At 33.1% G+C, this 20736-nt stretch overlaps 1 protein-coding gene across 24 annotated transcripts in view; it reads left to right on the top strand.

Annotated features, from left to right (window-relative positions):
• NRXN1 (neurexin 1) overlaps positions 1-20736 on the top strand; it is a 1358646-nt gene that overhangs the window by 555969 nt on the left and 781941 nt on the right. For all 24 annotated transcript variants that reach the window (XM_031957196.1, XM_031957194.1, XM_031957193.1 and 21 more), the window contains one exon: positions 18986-19424. In XM_031957196.1, the coding sequence (XP_031813056.1) occupies positions 18986-19424 (439 nt within the window). The remainder of the gene's footprint in view (positions 1-18985; positions 19425-20736) is intronic.

Genomic DNA, 20736 nt, shown 5'->3' with positions numbered 1-20736 from the left:
AGTTTTTAATGGAATAATTTGTTAGCATAGTAGCCTAATCTTGGTGTACCTAAAAATTTTAGAATATGTGGGATATAAGGGACCTTAAAGATTATCTAGTCCAATATCTCTACCCTCATTTTACAAAAGAAGTAACTTGGGAGAGCTAGGTGGTGCAGTAGATAGAGAATCTAATCTGGAGTGAGGAAGACTCATCTTCCTGAATTTAAATCTAACCTCAGAATATACTAGCTATGTGACTATAGCAAAGTGACAAATCTTCCTCACTTTCTTCATTGGTCAAATGAGCTGGAGAAGGACATGGAGAAGACATGGCAAACAACTCCAGTATCTTTGCCAAAAACAAAACAAAACAAAATCCAAATGGGGTCATGAAAGCCAGACATGACTGAACAACTTAGGCTATGAGGTAAAATGACTCACTAAAAGTCACACAGTTAATTATTGGAAATGCCAGGAATGAATATAATCTTTATCAATACATTTATTATATTGAAGTATAAGGAACTAGGAAGAAAAGTCATCTGCTGCTAGAGCTGCTTTAGGCATAGGTATTATCTTCCCAACCCTTTCCTACGGAATATTTGTATTATTTATTTGAAGAAACTTAATTCAAGTTATTCTCCCTTTTGCCTGAGTGATTTGAATGCTACATAAAAATTCAACCATTGGGAATATGTGTGGATGACTGTGGATGTGTCTAATGCTATTTTTCACCTATAGTCCCCCAAATTGTTTTCTAAAGCAAAAACACAATCCCATTCATTCATTTGGCCATCAGCTTCAGCCTGTTTAAATATTAAGTTACCAAAATATTAGGGAAAAGCAAAGAAAGAGTGAGTATTTCCCTTAATAAAAACAAGAATCAATTCTCTGTCAAGACTGAACCAAAGGAGAAATAAAAGGCCATGATAGCAAGAAGTTTTGAGGCAGAATAAGAAAAAGAGAAAACATTATAAATAGTCTCTGTTTTTCCTATATTGTATGAGGTAAGGTCTTCTGCTAGAGGAGATGGGGAAAGTAATATACAAGATTAATAAGATAACAAAATAGTTTTGAATAGTTTTTGAATAATTGCTATGGAAAGTGTGATCATTAGAAAAAAAAATTAAAAGGATTGCAATGATGAGTCAGTCACTCAACTAGCATTTTTAAAATTAATAGTGTTCTATTTTTCCAAATACATGCAAAGATAGTTTTCAATATTTACCTTTGCAAAACCTTGTGCTCCAATTTTTTTCTCTCTCCTCTTCCCTTTCCCATAGACAGAAAGTAATCCGATATAGGTTAACAAGTGATATTCTAAACATGTTTCCATATCCATCATGCTATGTAAGAAAAATCAGATCAAAAGTGGAAAAAAGACAAGAAAGAAAATTTTAAAAACAAGCAAATTAACAATAATATAAACAACAAAAGATGAAAATACTATGCTTTGATCCCCATTCAGTTTCCATAGTTCTCTCTGAATGCAAATGTCAATTAGCATTTATTAAGTACCTTTGTTGGACACAAAAGAAAGATAATCCCTGCTCTCAAGAAGTTCCTATCCTAAGGAGACCAGTATCACTGCATCACAAAATATGTGGGATTGGGGAGTAAGATGTAAAAAGACTATAAAGATAAATAGGTGGTATGTTATAAAGGGGTTTATAAACCAAATAAAGGATTTTTCATTTGATCCTAGAGTCAATAAGAAGCCACTATAACTGACTGAATAAATGGGGGAGTGACATGTCCAGATTTCTGCTTTAGAAAAATCAATTTTACAACTGAATGGAGGGTGGATTAGAGTGGGCAGAGATTTGAGACAGGAAAGACCAACCAATCAGCAGACTATCTAATAGTCCAGGCCTGAAGTAATATGGGCCTGCATCAATTGGTAAAGTGATATGGTAGAGATTTTATGAAGGGAGAAACAAGATTTTATAAGAGATTAGATAAGGGAGGTTGAGGGAAGACAAGAGAATAAGGAATGAAGAATAATACCAATATTCACCTCCCTGACTGGAATAATGTTGAAGTAACGGGAAGCAAGCATTTATTAAGCTTCCACTATATGCCATATACCATGCTAAGTGTTGGGGATTTTAATGCAAAGTATAAAACAATTCCTACCCTGAGGAGCTTATATTATATTTAAAATGATATAATATTTCAGGTGAATTTAAGATTAGAAAAATAAATTTTCAGTGGACTCATTTGGCAAAGCTATGATATCCTGTACCAAGTGAGAATAAGAAATAGGATGGTTACCTAGGGTTAGAGTTTTTAACGTAAATAAGCCTAACCATCAGAGTCAGGAGACCAGTATTTGAATTCCATCTCCCACACTACTTATGTAAAGCTACCAAAATATTTAACTCAATTTCCTCATTTACAAAATATTTATAAATATTTTTATTATTTTTTCATTTTACTTTTACCTCACAGGATATTAAGCAGAAAGTGTTTTGTGAACCTCAAAGTACTAGGGGAAAATGTGGATAAGACAAATGAATGTTAGGATAAAAAGGCATGGATGGGCTATGATGTGAAACAGTGAATGGATTGTGGATCTATTGAAGTACATTATGATATTCAGGATCAGTGAAGCTTTTACTTTGAATGGTTTTCCTAGAAGTAGGGAAAAATTATACATATTCATCTCTTTCTTCTTGTTCTCTATGTAACCAGTGTCACAACTCTACAACATGATTTGCCAGAGTAAAGGCAAAAGCTCCATAGTCCCCACAAAAATCTAAGCTGGGTGACTTTGCCCCTATTAGAAATGTTCCAACCTACTCAGTTGTCACCAGAAAGTAGCCAGTGATGTATCTCAAGTGGGTATAGAAAGACTTCAGCAGAAACTTAAAAAGTTAAAGCAAATACCTATTTATCCTCTCCAAAGAAAGTGACTATCAGTCTTCTTTATTCAGAAAGATATTTATGAGCTTTGAGTCTTATATTTTATAGTGACTTCTGGAAAATGTTGTGCCTGTGCTTTAGATTTTAACCTTGAGAATAATACTTCAATTGCCTCAAAACACTAATTGCATCAGATTTTATTTGTTGCATTTCTGTTGTTCGTGTTCTTTTGGATTAGCAGTCACTAGGGAGCTGATAGGGCTGAAGAGAGTAAGGTCCAAGAGCCTTAATTCATTAAATGCTTTTTTGTGGAAATGATTTCACTAATAGTTAAGATGCTAAGAATTTAAAAAATTGTATTCTTCTATCTCTTATAGTTATTACTCATGACAATTTTAAAAGGAATTTTTGTTATTCTTGTGTTTTTGGAATAACCTTCAGCAAGATGTGGCCTATCTCAATGTACAGGTTCCAGAGATGATTTCTAGAATCTAAAGCACTATATTGCAAATAGAAAAAAAGGGTTTTTTTTTAACCTTCCATCTCTATGAAATATAAATTTTGTTTCAATGAACCAATAAAATAAATACCCATATTCAGGGAAGCTTTCATAGAAAAAAAAAAACATCCCAGGTTACAAGAAATTGGACCAATGATAGGCAAACGGTATTATTTTCTTGGTTTGCCAGCTGCAAAGATAAGGTGAAAAATTCTTTATTTGGACTGTTCTGCCTATTATGTCAGGAATTGTGATTTCATTAGAAAGGAGATTTAAGGTATGGAAATTCCCTCTGCAGTTACAGTTTGATGACTTTACTTAAAATTTTAAGAGTTGCCTCGATCATTAAGTAGTTAGGTCACTTGCCTGAAGTTACATAGCCAGAATATATTAATGACAAGACTGGAATCCAGATTCTCCTGACTCTGAAATCATCCCTCTCTCCATTCAGCCACTCAGGGTGGGCCATGGATACAAATTTACTTCCGCAAAAGCATTGACAAGAAATTTGGTGTCAAGTGAAGGAAAAAAAAAATAGAATCAGAATAAAAGTAGTTCTATCAAAGAATATTGGTTCATAGCTCACTAATGCATTTCTCAGATAATATTGAGCATTTTAATCATTTGCATTCATGTTTTATCCCTCTATCAGAATGTATTCACCATGAGAATAAGGCTATGATTTTATCCAAACTTTGTAGTAGTGGCTCACATATTGTTCCACATATAATGGATATTTAATAACTTTGGGAAGAAAAAAAAGAAGGAAAGTAGGAAATAAGGAGGGAGAGAAGAAAGAGAAAGGAAGGCATGGGGAAGAGAGAGGGAGAGAGGGCAACAGATAGAAAATTGTGTGATTTTCTTGGAAGGAAAAAATAATCCTGACAAAAGAAGATGAAGGCCAAGAAAAAACAACTCAGGAGGGGACTGGAGATGAGATGTCACTTTTACTTATAAGTAATAATAACATGATTAGTCAATGGCATTTGTCTCACTGGTAGCAAAATAAATTGGAAGTCAGCCAACATTAGTATAAGACAAAACTGTGACTCTACTGATGACATAGGATAAAACCAGAGTCCTTGAATAAGGCTATATACCATCTGATAGTAACTGATATGAAGCAAGAAAGTGGTCAAGTAAAATGCATTAGTTCTGGGAAAATAACAGCAAGCAGAGCTAGAAAGGAAGAGAGCCAAATAGCTATGAGAGAAAGGGAGAAAACCTTCAATTAGCCATCCCCTCCCAACCCCCCAGAAGGTGAGTGGTTTCAGTCTTGGTTCAGCAGCTATTTGTTTAATAGGGCAGCACTTTTCATCTAGGAATCAAACAATAAAAAATTGCACCAAAACAATTGAACCGGCAGGCAGGCTGCCAGGCCTGGAGTCAGACTAAAAATGCAATCTTCAGCTGGGTTGCTGCCAGAGAAAGAAACAACTTTCAGAGGAAAAACAGGAAGAAGTAGAGGGGAAAAAAGAAAAGAAAAGAAGGAGAAATAGAAGAACATATAAATGATAAAGAAATGGAATGGGAATGAAAAGGAATAAGCATTTATATAACACCTGCTATGTGCCAGGGACTGGGCTAAGTACTTTTTATTTTTATAAATATTATTTGATTTGAAGAGACTAGGGACTGTGCTTTCAGAAAATTGCTATTCTGAAACAGTAGTGGTTAGAATATCAGCTGACAACTAGAAAAGTATTGAAGGGAATGAACCAAAGAAGAAATACTAGTGAGTAGTGGAATACAAAAGGTCTTTATTCCACCCAAGAATATAAAGATTTTAATTCTGCTAATAAGCATTTTGCAATACATAATTACAGATGGTCACTATATACACACATTGTTTTTAATTTTTTGAAATGAAATTTAAAGTACAAACCTTTCTCTGTTTCCCCTTTATTTTAATAGTGTCTTTGGGAAACAAATGTAATGTTTTTAATGTTTTTATCACTTTGAAGATTGTTTTTGTGCTTGGATAATCAATCCGTAAAACTCTTCTGCATTTCTTTTCTTTTCTTTCTTTTATTTTATTTCAATATTTATTTATTTATATTTCTTTATTTTATTTTATTTCATTATTCATATGAATGAAGAATGAATGAAAAACATTTTTATTTAGTTACCATATGACAGGCACTGTGTTAAACCTTATGTATATAAATAGAATAAGCAAGACAGTACTTGTTGGCAAGGAGCTTACATTACAAGGAGCTTACATTACAAGGAGCTTACATGGGGGAGGACAATACTGCAAGACAATTGAAAACATACAATTCATTAGTAGGACTGATGGCAAGCAAAGCACAGGGACCTTTAGGACATGTCATTGTGTCAGATGGCTAAGTCTGGTGATTTAGAAGACAGTAAGGCAGATGTTAAGACCCAATAACTTTTTGTCTTTTCAGTGTATTTCAGCTGGTCACTCCAAGTTCATCTAGGCAATGTGAGCTATGGCATGTGTGTGTGTATATATATATATATATATATATATATATATATATATATATATATAGGATCATCTCCCATGTTGCATATAGGATATCTAAAAATTCATTTGACTAATCAATTTTTTATTTTCTTTGATAATCTTAGACAATCAATTTTTGGGAAAAAAATTGTTCAAATAATTTTATTACATTTCTCAAATTTCCCAAATCTCAAGTGACCTCCCAACAAGTATTGATAATATTCGCACATGACCATATTTCTTTTTCTCTATTTTTAGAAGTTTGAATTTTTGAGGTAACCAGAAAGAAAAATAACACAACTATTTCCTCACATTCAAAAATGGGAGAGTTATGTGCCAATATTTTCTTCCAAGTTTCTGAAGAAATGTGAAATAGTTTTGTTGTATTAATTTCAACTTTAGTTGTTTATTATTATTGTCATTGTTGCTGTTCATTGAAACATGTGAAATTAGGAAGTTGAATTGTTTCTGTCCTAGATACTAATCTGACTTTCCTCAAATAGTTTGTGTACATGTGCAAAATGAATATGTGCCTTTATGTATTGTGGAGCATAAGTGTCTGAGTTACTATAAATTCTTTGTAGTTTAATGGGTATAGGAATAAGATATTTAATGTAATAAAATATTCATATAGATAGATAACATACATGAATTTCAATACATGTATTACCGCGTTTTAAAGAATTAGTATTCTACCAACCATAGTAATACTATAATGTAATATTAATTATAATATAGTAAATTTATTAAATATTATTTTACTATTTCTATAATGATTCAGAGATAGTTATAAAAACATTATAAATCTTTTCAAGGTCAGAGTACTTTGGGTAGTGAAAAGGATACCAGACTATGAAACAGATGATGTGGATTTGTGTCTATGATCTGCATTTACAAATTGTGTGACTTTAGACAAGTCATTCAATTAGTGGTTCATCTATAAAATAAGTCTGATTTGTTGTGAAGAAAATTCTACTCTTATGTCATTTTCCTTCTCTGGGCTTCAGATAATTGTACTTTAGCTTTATAAATTTTTGAACATGTAAATCTAAATAAGTTATCAGCTTTGGAAAACAACATCTCTAGAAAGCAAATTCACAGCAAATGAATAGTTCTGGTTGCATTTTGCTGTGTTGGGATATTTCCCTTAGAAGCGGAATGAGGAGAAGAAATACCTAATAATCCAAAAAAAGCATGAACGTGGCTAGAGTGTATAATGTAGTTAATTAGATCCTATTTTGGGATTACAATCACACTTCAAATCACATCTAATTTTTCAATTAAAAATAATCTTGACTTGCCTGAAAAGAAGGATGAAGATACATATTTGTGTTAAGGGTTCAGTAAATTGAGGACAAAAATCTTATTTTGAACCCTTTGCCTTTGGGGACAAATTTGTGGCATCTTAGATATTGCTACTAGAAACCGTTTATAATTTGCTATTTATAATTTCGCAAATATCAGCACAAATGCACAAATGTATTTAGAAAGAACTGAAAATGATTTCAAGTTGGTCGAGTGTTGAATAGGATGTTATTTATAATTGTCAGGTACATTGTTGTAGTTTTCTTGGTAAAACTGTCCCCAATCTCAATGAAAAACTCATTAAGGCAAGACTGGGGATATTATTATGCAATAAAAATTACCAATTCAAGATCTAGACTTTTCAATTTTGACTTGTAAAATGGTGTTTGTCACCATTCATATGTCACCATATGAATGAGTTTTCTGACTTATTTTTACTCTATGATTCTGTATATTGTTAACCCAAAACTACTATCATGCATAGTTCACAGGAAGATGAGTTCAGTATAGACAGAAATAGACAGGAAGGCAATCTCCTTAAGATTATTTTGCTTCTGTTCTTTTCCAGCTAAGCTGCTATTTGTGAATAAGGTGTAGAGAATTCTACTCCTTAGAGATTATATTTGACTCTGTTGAGAAAATTACCTTTTCAGAATAAGAAACATAAGTACATTATGTTTTGCACATAAAGTTTCATAGAGAGTGTTACTAAACCATAAAATGTCCATGAAATATACAATGGTCTTTCAATCCATGACATTAGATATCAAATGGATAAGAGATTTCCAGAGATCAAGAAGTGTTTTGTTGTTGTTATTATTGTTTTTCTTCTAATTATAGAACTTCTTATGAGAAAATTTGGGCAAATATATGTGTACAGATATGCATATATACACAAATGCACATGAGTACACATGTGTGTATGTAAATATATATGTATATGAGTGCCCATTACGGAATAATCAATCTTCTGCCTGTGGTGATTTTTTGTCTACTAAAGTAGGCTCATCCCACATGGCAGCTTATCACCCAAGCTTTTTTTATGTTTTTGATTGCTCATGTTAATTGATGATAGAAGTAAATCTGAAAGTAATAATAATAATAACATAGAACATCAAGGATAATGTTGTTAGTATCATAATCAAATTTCTCTTCTTCCTTTTACCCTCTGTTACTATTCAGACTGATCATAGCAAAACATAGAATAAACTAGCAGCTTTTAGAATCATTTGTTTCTTGGGAGAGCCTTTGAGGAGCCATGTGGTATCTCAGGTGGTACTCTGGTCTTGGATTCATGAACATCTGGGTTTCAACCCTGACACAGACACTTACTAGTTATATGACTCTAGGTAAAAATTTAAATCTTTCTGTGCCTTAGTTTCCTCATTTCTAAAATGATAACCTCTGAAGGGTCTTGCAAATCTAAACCTATGATCTTGATTTTAACTGAGTAATTAATGTATCACTAAAGGGTAAGGATGAGATTGGAAAAGATTTCTAAATATCCTCACCAAAAATTATTTAGCAGAGAAATTTTATTTAGTAAGTTAGCACTTACAATCACAATACACAGATACAATCACAGCTATATGAAGTTTGCAAAATAATCCATCTACAAGTATTTATTAAGTGCTTAGTGAGTGCTAGCCACAAATGTAGGCCCTAGGAACACAGAGACAAAAAATGAAATTGTCCCTGTTCTCAAGGTTTACATTCTACTAAGGCAGCAAGTTATCACATAAAATATTTATAGAATAAACACAAGAATATAAGATAATACAGTATGGAGTCCATCAGAATTTGGGATGGAGAGTTGGAAAATCCTTCATGTAAAAAGAACTTCTTGAGTTGGAGGAAATGAAGGCTCTTAAAAGATGAATGTAAAGAAGAGCTCACTGAAGTCATAGGGGGATAGTCAAGGCAAAGACACAAAATGAGAAATAGAGTGTTTGTGTGACAATGTGAGATTTAATTTGGTTGGACCACAGCTTATAGGAAGGAGAGTAATGTATAATGAAGTTAGAATGTAGCCAAATAGAGGTGAGATACAGACAGAAAAATAGGCACAGAAAGATAGAAAGAGACAGCGACAGAGAGAGGCAGGGGCAGAAACAGAGAAACAGAGAGAGGAAAGGAGAGAGGGAGAGAGGGAAGAATGAGGAAAAGAAGGAGAAAGAGAGAGAAAAAGGAAGAAAAGAGCATATACATATTCCAGAGGTTAGTTTTACACTTAAGGGGAAAAAACCCTGTGAAACACAAGATTTTCATATAGTAACTTCTGCAAGACTGCTATGTAAATCAGATAAAAATAAATATCATATGGAAACTTATCATCATTTAATTAAAGTGCTCATAAGTGTCCTCTTTTTCAAATTTTAACATTTGCCTAAATATAGTATTGTGTTTGGGGGTGAGGGGAAGCATAATCTTATGGAAAATACCAGTCCCTTTGGATGACAGCCATGAAACTCATATTGAGACCATCCTTTTTCAACATGTCAGATGGCTGCTCAATTGTAAATCCAACTTGGGGACTGCTGTCACAGTCTAAGTGATGTCCCTTGTTGAACAGAGAACAGTTTTTGGAATTAACATGATTAGATTCTCTGACTAGCCTATTTTACATTGCCTCTAAATCAACTCATTCAATGGTAGTTTATCAGCAGACACCATTTCATTTTCTTCCTGACAGAAAGCATTTCATGGGTGGTTCTGGAACTCCCAGGTCCCATACCCTGTTATGTATATTTTATGGCTAAAGCACTTACCTACAGAGAACCTCTATATAATGCTTCAAATCTTACTGTCAGCAATGGGATAAGCAATGAAGATTTGCCTTGCTGAATCTTCCTGTACCTATGTTGTCCAGTCAAATTTATTGGCAGTAATTTTCAAATAAAATTATCTATCTACATGTTGATCTAATATCACTTAAGTAGGTAACATTATTTTTTTCCCAGCTAAAGACATATCTTTTCTTTATTCCCAAATCTGTTCTTAAATAATAATTATCTCTTTCTTTAAGATACAGATACACTGTAAGTTTGTAAGAGAGAGAATTATAATTTTGTGCCATCGAGGGGAAACAGGAAAGTAGCAATTGGTATATTTTATTTATTGATATTTATGATAACACATTTTATACTATTTTAAGTTTTATAAAGCACTTTCCTCCCAATGATCATAGGAGGTAGAGAGTTTATTATTTTAATTCCAATGATTACTAGATGTGAAATCTAAAGGTCAGAATAATTCAGTGACTTGCCTATGATCACAGTACTATATAATCATCGCTGTTTTAGCCAAAGTAGCCAACTTGATACTTTCTGCATATAATATTTATATTTCTATAAATAAAGCAAGATGCAAATGGATACTGGATTGACTTAAAACTCAGGACCTGGGTTAGAGTCTAGACTCAAGCAAATACTAGCTTTGTGATATTAGGCAAATCATTTAAAGATTTACTACAATAGGAAACTCAAAACAATTAAGTTGCAGCAAAGTTGTTATCCTGCACTAGTAAAGGGATTTCTTCTCCAGGGATTTTTTTTTTAACCAATGAAATTACATATCTGTTTCCTAGAAAACCCTTACTCTCCCATACATTTTATTTCAACTAAAGGGTTTATTTGTTCTTTCTCACACATTCAGTCACACAGAGACTACCCCTAGTTCAAATCCTTATCATCTTGCCTGGACTATTGAAAATGGTTTCTCCACATCTCTGCTTTTCACTATCCAATCCATCTTCTACACAGATGTTAAACAGAGATGCCAAAATCACAAGTCAGACATTTTACTGCTCAAGAAACGTCAGTAGCTCACTCATGCTACTAGTATTAAGGTTTTACTCAGTTTATCATTTAAAGCTCTTTACAATTTGAATATAAACTCACTTCCTGGAACAGTTTCACAATCTTCCCCCACATCCTTAAACACCAAATAAACACCGGTGTTTCAACCAGATTTGAATTCTTGCCTTTTATACAATATTCCAGCTACTCCTTCCATGCTGAATGCTAGATCTAGAATATTATCCCTCCTTTCCTCCCAGTTCTAAGTGCTATTTCACTATTCCCAATTGCTTCAATTATTAGAGCTCTCATATAACTCCTAAGATTGCTTTACTATGTAGTTTGTGAATATCTATATTTACTTTTCTATGTGACTCCTACTTCTCTCCAGTAGAATATAAATTCCTTGAGGTTAGGGATGGTTTCATTTTCGTTTTTGGGTTCCTGATGCTTAGCATTATGTCTGGTACAACACTTGAAGGGTCAAATTAAATTGAATTAAGTGTCAGAATTGAGATTTAAACCTCACACCTTCATCTTTTGACTAAAGTCCTCTGCTAATTCAGTGTCAGGTACTTCCTGAACAGAATAACTGTTCATATTTTACCTCTGACCTTTCTCTGTTTCAAATATTGCTCTAAAAGGAACAATTCATGAGAAAAGGTGGCTCTCCATGACACAGGAGAAAAAATTATTGGCCTAGCATTTTTTAAAACCATCAATGCTTAATCTTTTGTAGTTTTTTTTTTTCCTCTGAGGCAATTAGAGTTAAGTGACTTGCCCAGGGTCACACAGCTAGGAAATGTAAAGTGTCTGAGACAGATTTGAACTCAGGTCTTCCTGACTTCAGGTCTGGTTCTCTATCCACTCTGCCACCTGGCTGCCCCAATCTTATGCAGTTTTAAAATAAATTCACATAGGAAATCTGAGAAAGGGCTTCAGAAAATAATCAATCACTTTAGCTTTAAATGGGGAGGAAATGATGAAAAAGAGAATGCAACTGGACTGCTCATGCTTAAGAAAAAGCTATTGCAAGTGCAAACATGACAAATTTGCTGGATGAGAGGTTTTCTTTTATTATCTATTATTACATTTTGCTTGAATGAGAGATCTTGCTGGTTATCTGAGAAAATATCTTTGGAAGTATGAGCAGATGTTACTAGTTTTTCCAAAGGGCACAGGCTCTTTTTTTCTTCCATAGAGGCATTTCTAATCACTGCTTGTCTTTCCATGGAAGGCTTAATTAAAATCTGTTTGCCTGCTAACAAATGAAATTACGAAAAAGCAAAAAACAAAACAAAGTATTAATCTGTCAATAGGTTCCTATTTCTTCCTGCCACAAGCCCCTCTTTTAGTCTGGTAAATTCTATAATAACCCCTTCTAATAATAGCTGGCATTTGTATAAAACTTGAAGGTTTGAAAAGTACTTTAAAGATATTATCTCATTTTTATCTTCACAAAAAATGCTGATGGGCAAGTGCTATTATTATCCCCATTAAAAAAAAAAAAACTTTCATTTGTGTTCTAGGTAGCCTAAAACTTGGAAAAAATAAAGTTATTTCATCTTTAGAAGAGAATTTCTGTTTTGGTGAGATTTGAGAGGCTAAAAGGATCGGAGAAAATATATAGTCCTCCATCTTATTGACCATATGACCTCAAAGTGTTATTATCCCTATTTCACAGATGAAGGATCATATAGCTAGTAAATGTTGAGATGAATTTGAACTCAGGTCTTCCTGACTCCAGGTCCATCACTCTATCTATTATACCACCTAGTTTCTTTTTTCCCCAATAATTAAAGGAGATATTAAATTTCATTTAGAGATTAGTGAAAAGAAAGGTGTATTTTTTTTCCATCCAAGTTTACAGATCCTATGAACTCTAGTCATGGACCCCAGGTTAAGAATCTTGGACATTAACCAATAGTTTCCAACTCAAACTATACATCTAGGCAATAAACCAGGTAAATCCTTCTATAAGGGATTGTTTTACCAAGAATCAAGAATTAGAGATCAGAATCGAAGCTGGGGAGATGAAATAACAGACGTCAGGATGATTCTATTGTAATTTTGTTTTTGTTGTCTTTACCAAAGATATTAATCTTTGGAGTAAAGAAAACAGAAGAAAAAGATAAACAAATTAGTTTCCAGAGAAGTACAACTGATTAAAAGGATATTGTTAAAGTACATAGCTCCTCTTGATGAGATCAAATCACTAGGCTTTGGAGTTTTATATCTCAGGTTCCTAAAAGGGATATATATTAAATATGATTGCTGAACCTTTATCAATGGTTTTTGAAAAAGCCTGAAGAATTGGAGAACTGGTATAGGAATGAAGGAAGGTAAGTGTCCCAATTTTCAAAAAAGAAAGGAGAATGGTATCAAAATTATAGGACAATGAGCTTGACTTTGATTTTTGGAAAAATTCTAGAACATTTAAAATAGCAAGTGTTGATCACAAAGAGCCAGCCTGGCTTCAAGAGTAGGTCATATAAGACTAATCTCATTGCCTATTTTAGGAGTATCACCAGACTAGAATATAAAAATGCTACCTAGATTTCAACAGAAACACTTGAAAAATCTCTCATGATATCTGTATGGACAAGGTGGAGTCAAATCAATTAGATTAAGAAATGATTAAATGACTGAATCTGAAAAAGTAATCAGTTAATGAGATGAAATTTTTTATTGTTGTGATGGTAACAAGCTTTCCTTAACAATGGATATATGAATTAAAACAAAACAAATTTTTTAAGTGCTTACCGTATGCCTATCATTTTGATAAATGCTGAGAATATAAACACAAAAGAGAAATGCTCCTTGGTTCCAAGTATCTTACATTCTAGGAGAGGAGAAAACACAAAAGATTTCCATTAAATTATGGAAGTATATTTATCTTTACATATGATGTTATACTGGGAAAAATACCTAATACATTACATGATGTAGTCTAAGTACAAAAATATCTCAACTTTGATTATATTTTGTTGCATAATTATTTTAGTCTTGTCTGACTTTTTCTGACTTCATTTGGGATTTTCTTAGCAAAGGTACCAATGTGGTTTGCCATTTCTTTCTCCAGATCATTTTACAAATGAAGAACTAAAACAGACAAGGTGATACAGCTAGTAAGTGTCAGAGGACAGATTTGAATCAGGAAGATGGGTCTTTTTGACTTCAGATCTAATCCATTTCACCACCTAACTGCCAAAAAGTTTTTGGTCATTTTAGTAGACATAAATGTAAAGTAAAGTATTATAATTGTGTATAACCTTATACTTCCAAATTGAAAGGAGAAGGAAGGATGGCAAGATTATGCAGCAGATGACTGTAGAGGGGTGGAGAGAGGGAGATAGAATTTAATTGAAAAGAATATGATTCAACAGCATGATATATAGTCAAGAAAATAGATGCCTTTTTAAACTTTGATAGGAAGTATCTAAGAAAAAAATAATACTTATAAAACTTAAGAACTAAGGAACCCATGGAAAGGGATGATTAGGATGGTGAAAGATTTTAAATATTGATTATCCTTATGAATCCTTATGAATATTGATTGAAGGAATTAGGGATGTTAATTCCAGAGAGTAGAAACTTTAATTTGTAATCATAATCACTGTCTTCAGGCTTATAAAGATCTTAAGTAGATGTTTGGATGACAAAAATACTGTAGTATGTGTTACAGTGGGGATTCTTGATCAGGTATTGATAGAATTATATGACTTCTTAGTGCCTTCACTGGTATTGTGATTCGAGTTTGTGAATATTGTGATACAACTTTCCTATAAATTCACTATAACAGTTCAAAAACTAGAGACAATAAAAATAATGCAACATTATTGAACCTTTATCAATGGTTTTTGAAAAAGCCTGAAGAATTGGACAACTGCTATAGGAATGAAGGAAGGTAAGTGTCCCAATTTTCAAAAAAGAAAGGAAAATGGTATCAAAATTATAGTACAATGAGCTTGACTTTGATTTCTGGAAAAATTCTAGAACATTTAAAATAGCAAGTGTTGATCACAAAGAGCCAGCCTGGCTTCAAGAGTAGGTCATATAAGACTAATCTCATTGCCTATTTTAGGAGCATTACCAGACTAGAATATCATAAAAATGCTACCTAGATTTCAACAGAAACACTTGAAAAATCCCTCATGATATCTGTATGGACAAGGTGGAGTCAAAAGTATACTAGGAATGAAAGTATACTAGGAAGGAAAACGTGATTGAAAACATTCAAATCACAAGGATGTGTTGGATTTATTTAGTATCTTTCTTCCAAATCGTCACATGTCACAAAAGTGCTATGCAGTACCTTGAATTGTTTTCAGAAATAAAACAACATTGATATAGCATTGATACAGCACCCAAATCCCACACTATTGTGCATCATTTTAATTTAATAAGTTTTTCTTAAGCATACGATACTACATGAGATGTTAGTGATACCCAAGCCAAAATTCAATAGACTCTGCCTTCAGGAACCTTACTAATATTCTGTGTTGATACAATAAAAAGAAAAGTATTTTCAAAAGGCACTAACTACTATAGAATCTAAAATATGGAATTGAGGAAGTGCATTCCAGGAATAGGATATAATTCGTGCACAGAATGGATAAAGAAGAGATAATGTTGGTGTTGGGAAATAGCTAATAGATTAGTTTGTTTCCAATATAGATTAATGAAAGAGAGTAATATGAAGTGGTAAGAAAGGTAGAAAGGAACCATATTGTGAAGGGGAACAGTTAATCCATTCATTATATGGCAGTACTATAATCTAATATTAAGGCCATACAAAAGGAAGATGTATAAATGACTTCTGGGACTGAAGAAGGCAACTTTTAAAATTGATTGAGACCCTCAGCAGCTATGAAAGAAGCAAAAAAAAAGTCTGCTTTTACTGAATTTTTGTGATACCATCTCCATGTTATTTTAACTGAACCATGATCAGTTCACCTTAAATTTCAGCCTTACTTTGGAAAAGTCAGATAATTATAAAATCTGGGTCAAATGCAGCAGTAGTATAAATTTGAGAGCTATCAGCATACTAATGATAGCCTCAGCCTAAATTGGCTTCCTGTCTCCTTGAGTTTCTTCAGAAGGAATACAAGATGAGAGACAAAAAAAAAATATTATGGTGCTCAAATGAGACAGACTTCTAGGAAAGTGTATGCCCTCTGAGAACTTAATTCAACTCCTCATGCTTGCCACTACAGAAATGATTCAGATGTGTGTCAAGGAAACTTTCAAGTGAGAAAGTTTCCAAGGTACTGACAGTCCCCAACTCAGGAATGAGTTGTCTCCAGTGTTTATTGTCACTTGGTAGTTTGGAAATTGGAATGCATATCCCTTGAGAAAGAAAGTTCTAAAAGAAGAATTGGCTCCCAAACTAGACCACAAGAGTCTATTTCATACAGAACATAATGAAACAATAATATCCTAGAAGTAACCTAAATCCTAGGTCCTGGGAACTGGGACTTGTGTGAAGGTTTTCATGTTTCTCAAGTAAAGGGTTGGAATTCAGTAAAATTTAGAAATAGGCAGTTATTCTTATTGCCTTTCAGCACTTCTCCCTTTCCTTTTAGTACCCCTGTAAATTCTCATGATCTTTTGTTCATACCTTAGGTGCCCAGTATATTTTCATTACACCTTCTAAACCAGCCTAATTTGCTTTCCCAAAGTGTTCAATGGTGTCTACCTTTCCTCTCTGCATCCTTCCAACAAAATTCTTATTTTCTTAATGCAGCTGATCTCCATTGGTTTTAGCAGTTTCTTACAGTTTTTTCCTACTATATTTTATTGCAGATTTCTTGTATTGATTTAAGAAGGGTTCAATGCAAGGGAAAATGTTATCATTTATGTATATATGAGTGATTTCTAACAAAATATTGCTTAAGAGTCCTAAAGACAACTCCCTATGTTGGTTTCTATAAAAAGATCATGAAAATCAAAATATTGGATATCATTTATTTTAACAATATTTCAACAAATATATTTAACATACATGCAGAGAAAGTGGAAGGTATCCTTAGTGGAAAAAGCTCCAGAAGCCTATAAAAGGCTTTCTGTAGAAAGTACCAGTTGAAAAGAGTCCAAAAGGAGGCCAGGGATTTTAAGAAATGGAAGTTAGGAGGAAGAGTATGCTAGAAATGTGGAACACACAAAACAAAAATACAGAGTTGAGAAATAAACTTTCAGGTAAGAGAAACAGAAAGTAATCCAATATGACTAGACCACAGAGTACTTGTGTAAGAAGACTGAAAAGATAAGTAATTGCAAGTTTTTGCACAGCTTTGAATGCCAAAATGAAATTGCATTTTATCCTAGAGGTAATAGCAATCCACTGAAGTTTATTCTGAAGGGCTATTGCATGATTTGACTGCATTTCAGGAAAATTACTTTGGCAGTTACATGGAGAATGGGTCAGAGTAATAGTAAGAAACTTTGGTCTTTGCCACATTGAGGCATCAGGGGACCTTCCTGGCAATAGTCTGACACACCCTGGAGAAATTTTGTCTAAAGGTAGCACTAAAGTTAGTTCTCTATAATGTTTTTGTTTCCTAGAGAGAGTTCTTCAGAGAAATGGCCTCAGTAGAATTTTCTGGCATTCAAAACTTCCCTTTGAAAGAGGGCCTTCCTTTGGCCTAAATGAAATCTCTCATTTTATGATGCATGGGATTAATTTCTCTGCAAAAACTGTTAGGTGCTTTGGTTTTTTAAATGAAATAATTCCCATTTTCTACAATGATCCCTGATGTGATATCAAATTAGGAAAGTTTCCTAACAATAAATACAACTAGTTGCAAACTGAAATCTCTGCTAGGTCTTTAGAAGTGGAAAAAGTGCTTGATTTATAGTCAGATCTGTGTTCAAATTTCTCTTTTTCATTTATTCATTTATTCCCTGTGACATCAAGCAAATCACTTTCCTTCCCTTCTCTGGTTCCAAATTTCCTCATCTCCAAAATTATGGGGTGGGACTAAATGACCTCAAAAGTCATTTTCAGCTACCTATTTTGAGAAATCTGAGGAATAATGTTGTCCTTTGTTTTGCCTAATTATCTTTTGACTTATTATAATAAGAGAACAGATTTTTACATGACAATAAATTGGTATTATTTTATTTAGAGTCCAAAAAAGCATTGTAAACACAGGATGCTATCATCCTGAAATGTATCTCACTCACCTGTGATAAGCTGAAATTTGGTTACTTAAAAAATGAGCATTATAGAGCCGATTTTGCCTGATATTTGTGAAAACTGAATGTGATGTGGAACACCTGTGACAAAAGTTGATTAGATTTACAGGAAACCATCGTTGATTTATCTAACATTATTCAAGTACATATTAATGCAAAAAAATTATACCTGGTGTTTTGCATCATTGATATACTATTACAGTGTTTTTCAGAAAATCTAAGCTATTTGCTACTTCAATATTGTTTCTCCAATGTGATTCTGTTATAAATCTAATATCCTCATTGTACTCAATAAAGAATCTGCTTTTTAGGGGAAATAATTTTTGGTAGGGTCTGACCCTAATATATGTGGATCAGAAATGCATAGATTGAACTGTTTATAAGTGAGGAAAAATCTTGGAGAGAGAGTGTTAAAAGGAACAGGAAATAATAACTAATATTAACAAAATGGAATGTGCGAAGAAAGCTTTTAAACAATAAATGCTGCAATACCAGTTTAAGAACAATAGCACAAATTATAAACAGATTTCTTTAAATTGTTTGAGTTAATTTTATAAGCTTCTCTCTTTCTATCTCTTTCTATGTGTGTGTATGTGTGAATTATATTTGAATTCAATTAACTGGATAGAGTTAGTATTGAGTTGATTGATGCAATAATTTTATTAGCAAGGAAGACAGTTGTATCATATACAATCAGAATATTTCTAACTCCAGGTTAAAAAAGATTTAGAATTCCACTAAGTATTCCTGTCCTTTATAACTAGCCTTCATTAGAGTTAAATGCATAAATACAGATTTCACTGACCCAGTGAACTCCAAAGGATAAATGACTAGAAAATCTTTCTCATGATTATCCTTTATTTACAGGTTGTATATAAAAATAATGATGTCAGGCTGGAATTATCTCGGCTCGCCAAACAAGGAGATCCTAAAATGAAGATACATGGAGTAGTGGCATTTAAATGTGAAAATGTTGCAACATTGGACCCAATCACCTTTGAGACACCAGAATCTTTCATCTCTCTCCCAAAGTGGAATGCCAAGAAAACAGGCTCCATATCATTTGACTTTCGTACCACAGAACCTAATGGGCTTATACTCTTTAGTCATGGCAAGCCAAGACACCAGAAGGATGCCAAAAATCCCCAAATGGTAAAGGTTGACTTCTTTGCTATTGAAATGCTGGATGGCCATCTCTACCTGTTGTTGGATATGGGATCAGGTACTATCAAAATAAAAGCTTTGCAAAAGAAGGTGAATGATGGAGAATGGTATCATGTGGACTTTCAGAGAGATGGACGATCAGGTAATTTTTCAATTTTTTCTTATCCTTGTTGTGCTTCCTCTTTACTAGGAATTAAAACAAAGAGGATTCTTTGTATTTATAACTTTAGTATAAAAATAATTCCATTAATTTTCAGGCTATAATATGATTGAAAAAAATCAGGACTTTCTTTATCATCCTCTTTGAATACCAGATTCAAAGTGCACATTTTCTAAAGTTCTTTTTTGTACTGAGCATTCCTTTTCCATAATCAAGGACTAAATATTGGAAGATTTATCTTGGAAGATGATCTCAAACTATTTAAAACAGTTTATTATTTACATTACTGCATTTTAAAGTAGCTGAAATAGTTTCTTGCAAAGGAGATAAAAATAAAATTGTCCAGAGATTGTCACCTCTGTGATACAGCAAACATTTTGATCAAGTTTGGATTTAGGTATAGGCTGACTGAGTGGCAACTGTGCCATGTAATTTACAAAACCCTAAAAAGGTGTTGAGGTACTCTCTGATGTGAGGTCCCATGCTGTTTTCATTTAATTTGATAATTGTAGATGTGCTAAACCAATTAAATGAGAAAATGGCTTCCCTCCCTCACCAAAAAAAAAAAAAAAAAATGTGCTTTTAAAATTTGGTACCATTATTAAGGAGGATCCAATTAACCAGACAATTGCTGAATCTCCAGTTTGAGCTTTATGGATTCAAGCAATGCGTTACATTGTCCTAGACTGTCTTTTTTTTTTTTTTTTTTTTTTTAATGAATCAGATTTTCCACAATAGCCTTTTTTCCTGCTTTTAATAGGTATTCAATCAATCAACCAGATTCTATTAAGTACCTAGTTTAAGCCAAGCACTTTGCTAGTATCTAGGGATACAAATATAAAAGTGAAATAAATCCTTCTACTAAGAACTTTACTTTCTCCTAGGGTGAATACAATATGTGCATTGGCTTACACTAATAAATAGATGGAACAGGGAATATCTCTTGAATAAAGTAGTACTTGGGTTGAGTCTTGAAGAAAACTGTGAATTCCAACAGAAAGAGTTGAGGAAGTATCAAGGTGGAAAGCACATTAAGATGATATCTAAGTTGATAGACCAACTATATATTAGTGTTTATTTGGTTTCCATTGTATAGACTTGGCTTACATTTTGGAAATAACTGAGGAGCCCTCCCCACAAATATTTCTCCCACCCAATATTGAAGGTTTCTGAAATTTCACAGAGATTTAGTTTTTTAGGTTCCTTTTCTTGTGCTTCATTTTTAAAACTAAATATTTCTTAGGAGAAGAAACTCACTGAACTCATTCATGGTTAGGTATTTAATGGTTTTGGA

The sequence above is a fragment of the Sarcophilus harrisii genome, chromosome 2, assembly GCF_902635505.1.
Source record: "Sarcophilus harrisii chromosome 2, mSarHar1.11, whole genome shotgun sequence".
Lineage (NCBI taxonomy): Eukaryota > Metazoa > Chordata > Mammalia > Dasyuromorphia > Dasyuridae > Sarcophilus > Sarcophilus harrisii.
The sequence above is the reverse complement of the archived record's forward strand: the minus strand, read 5'-3'. Positions and strand labels throughout refer to the sequence as shown.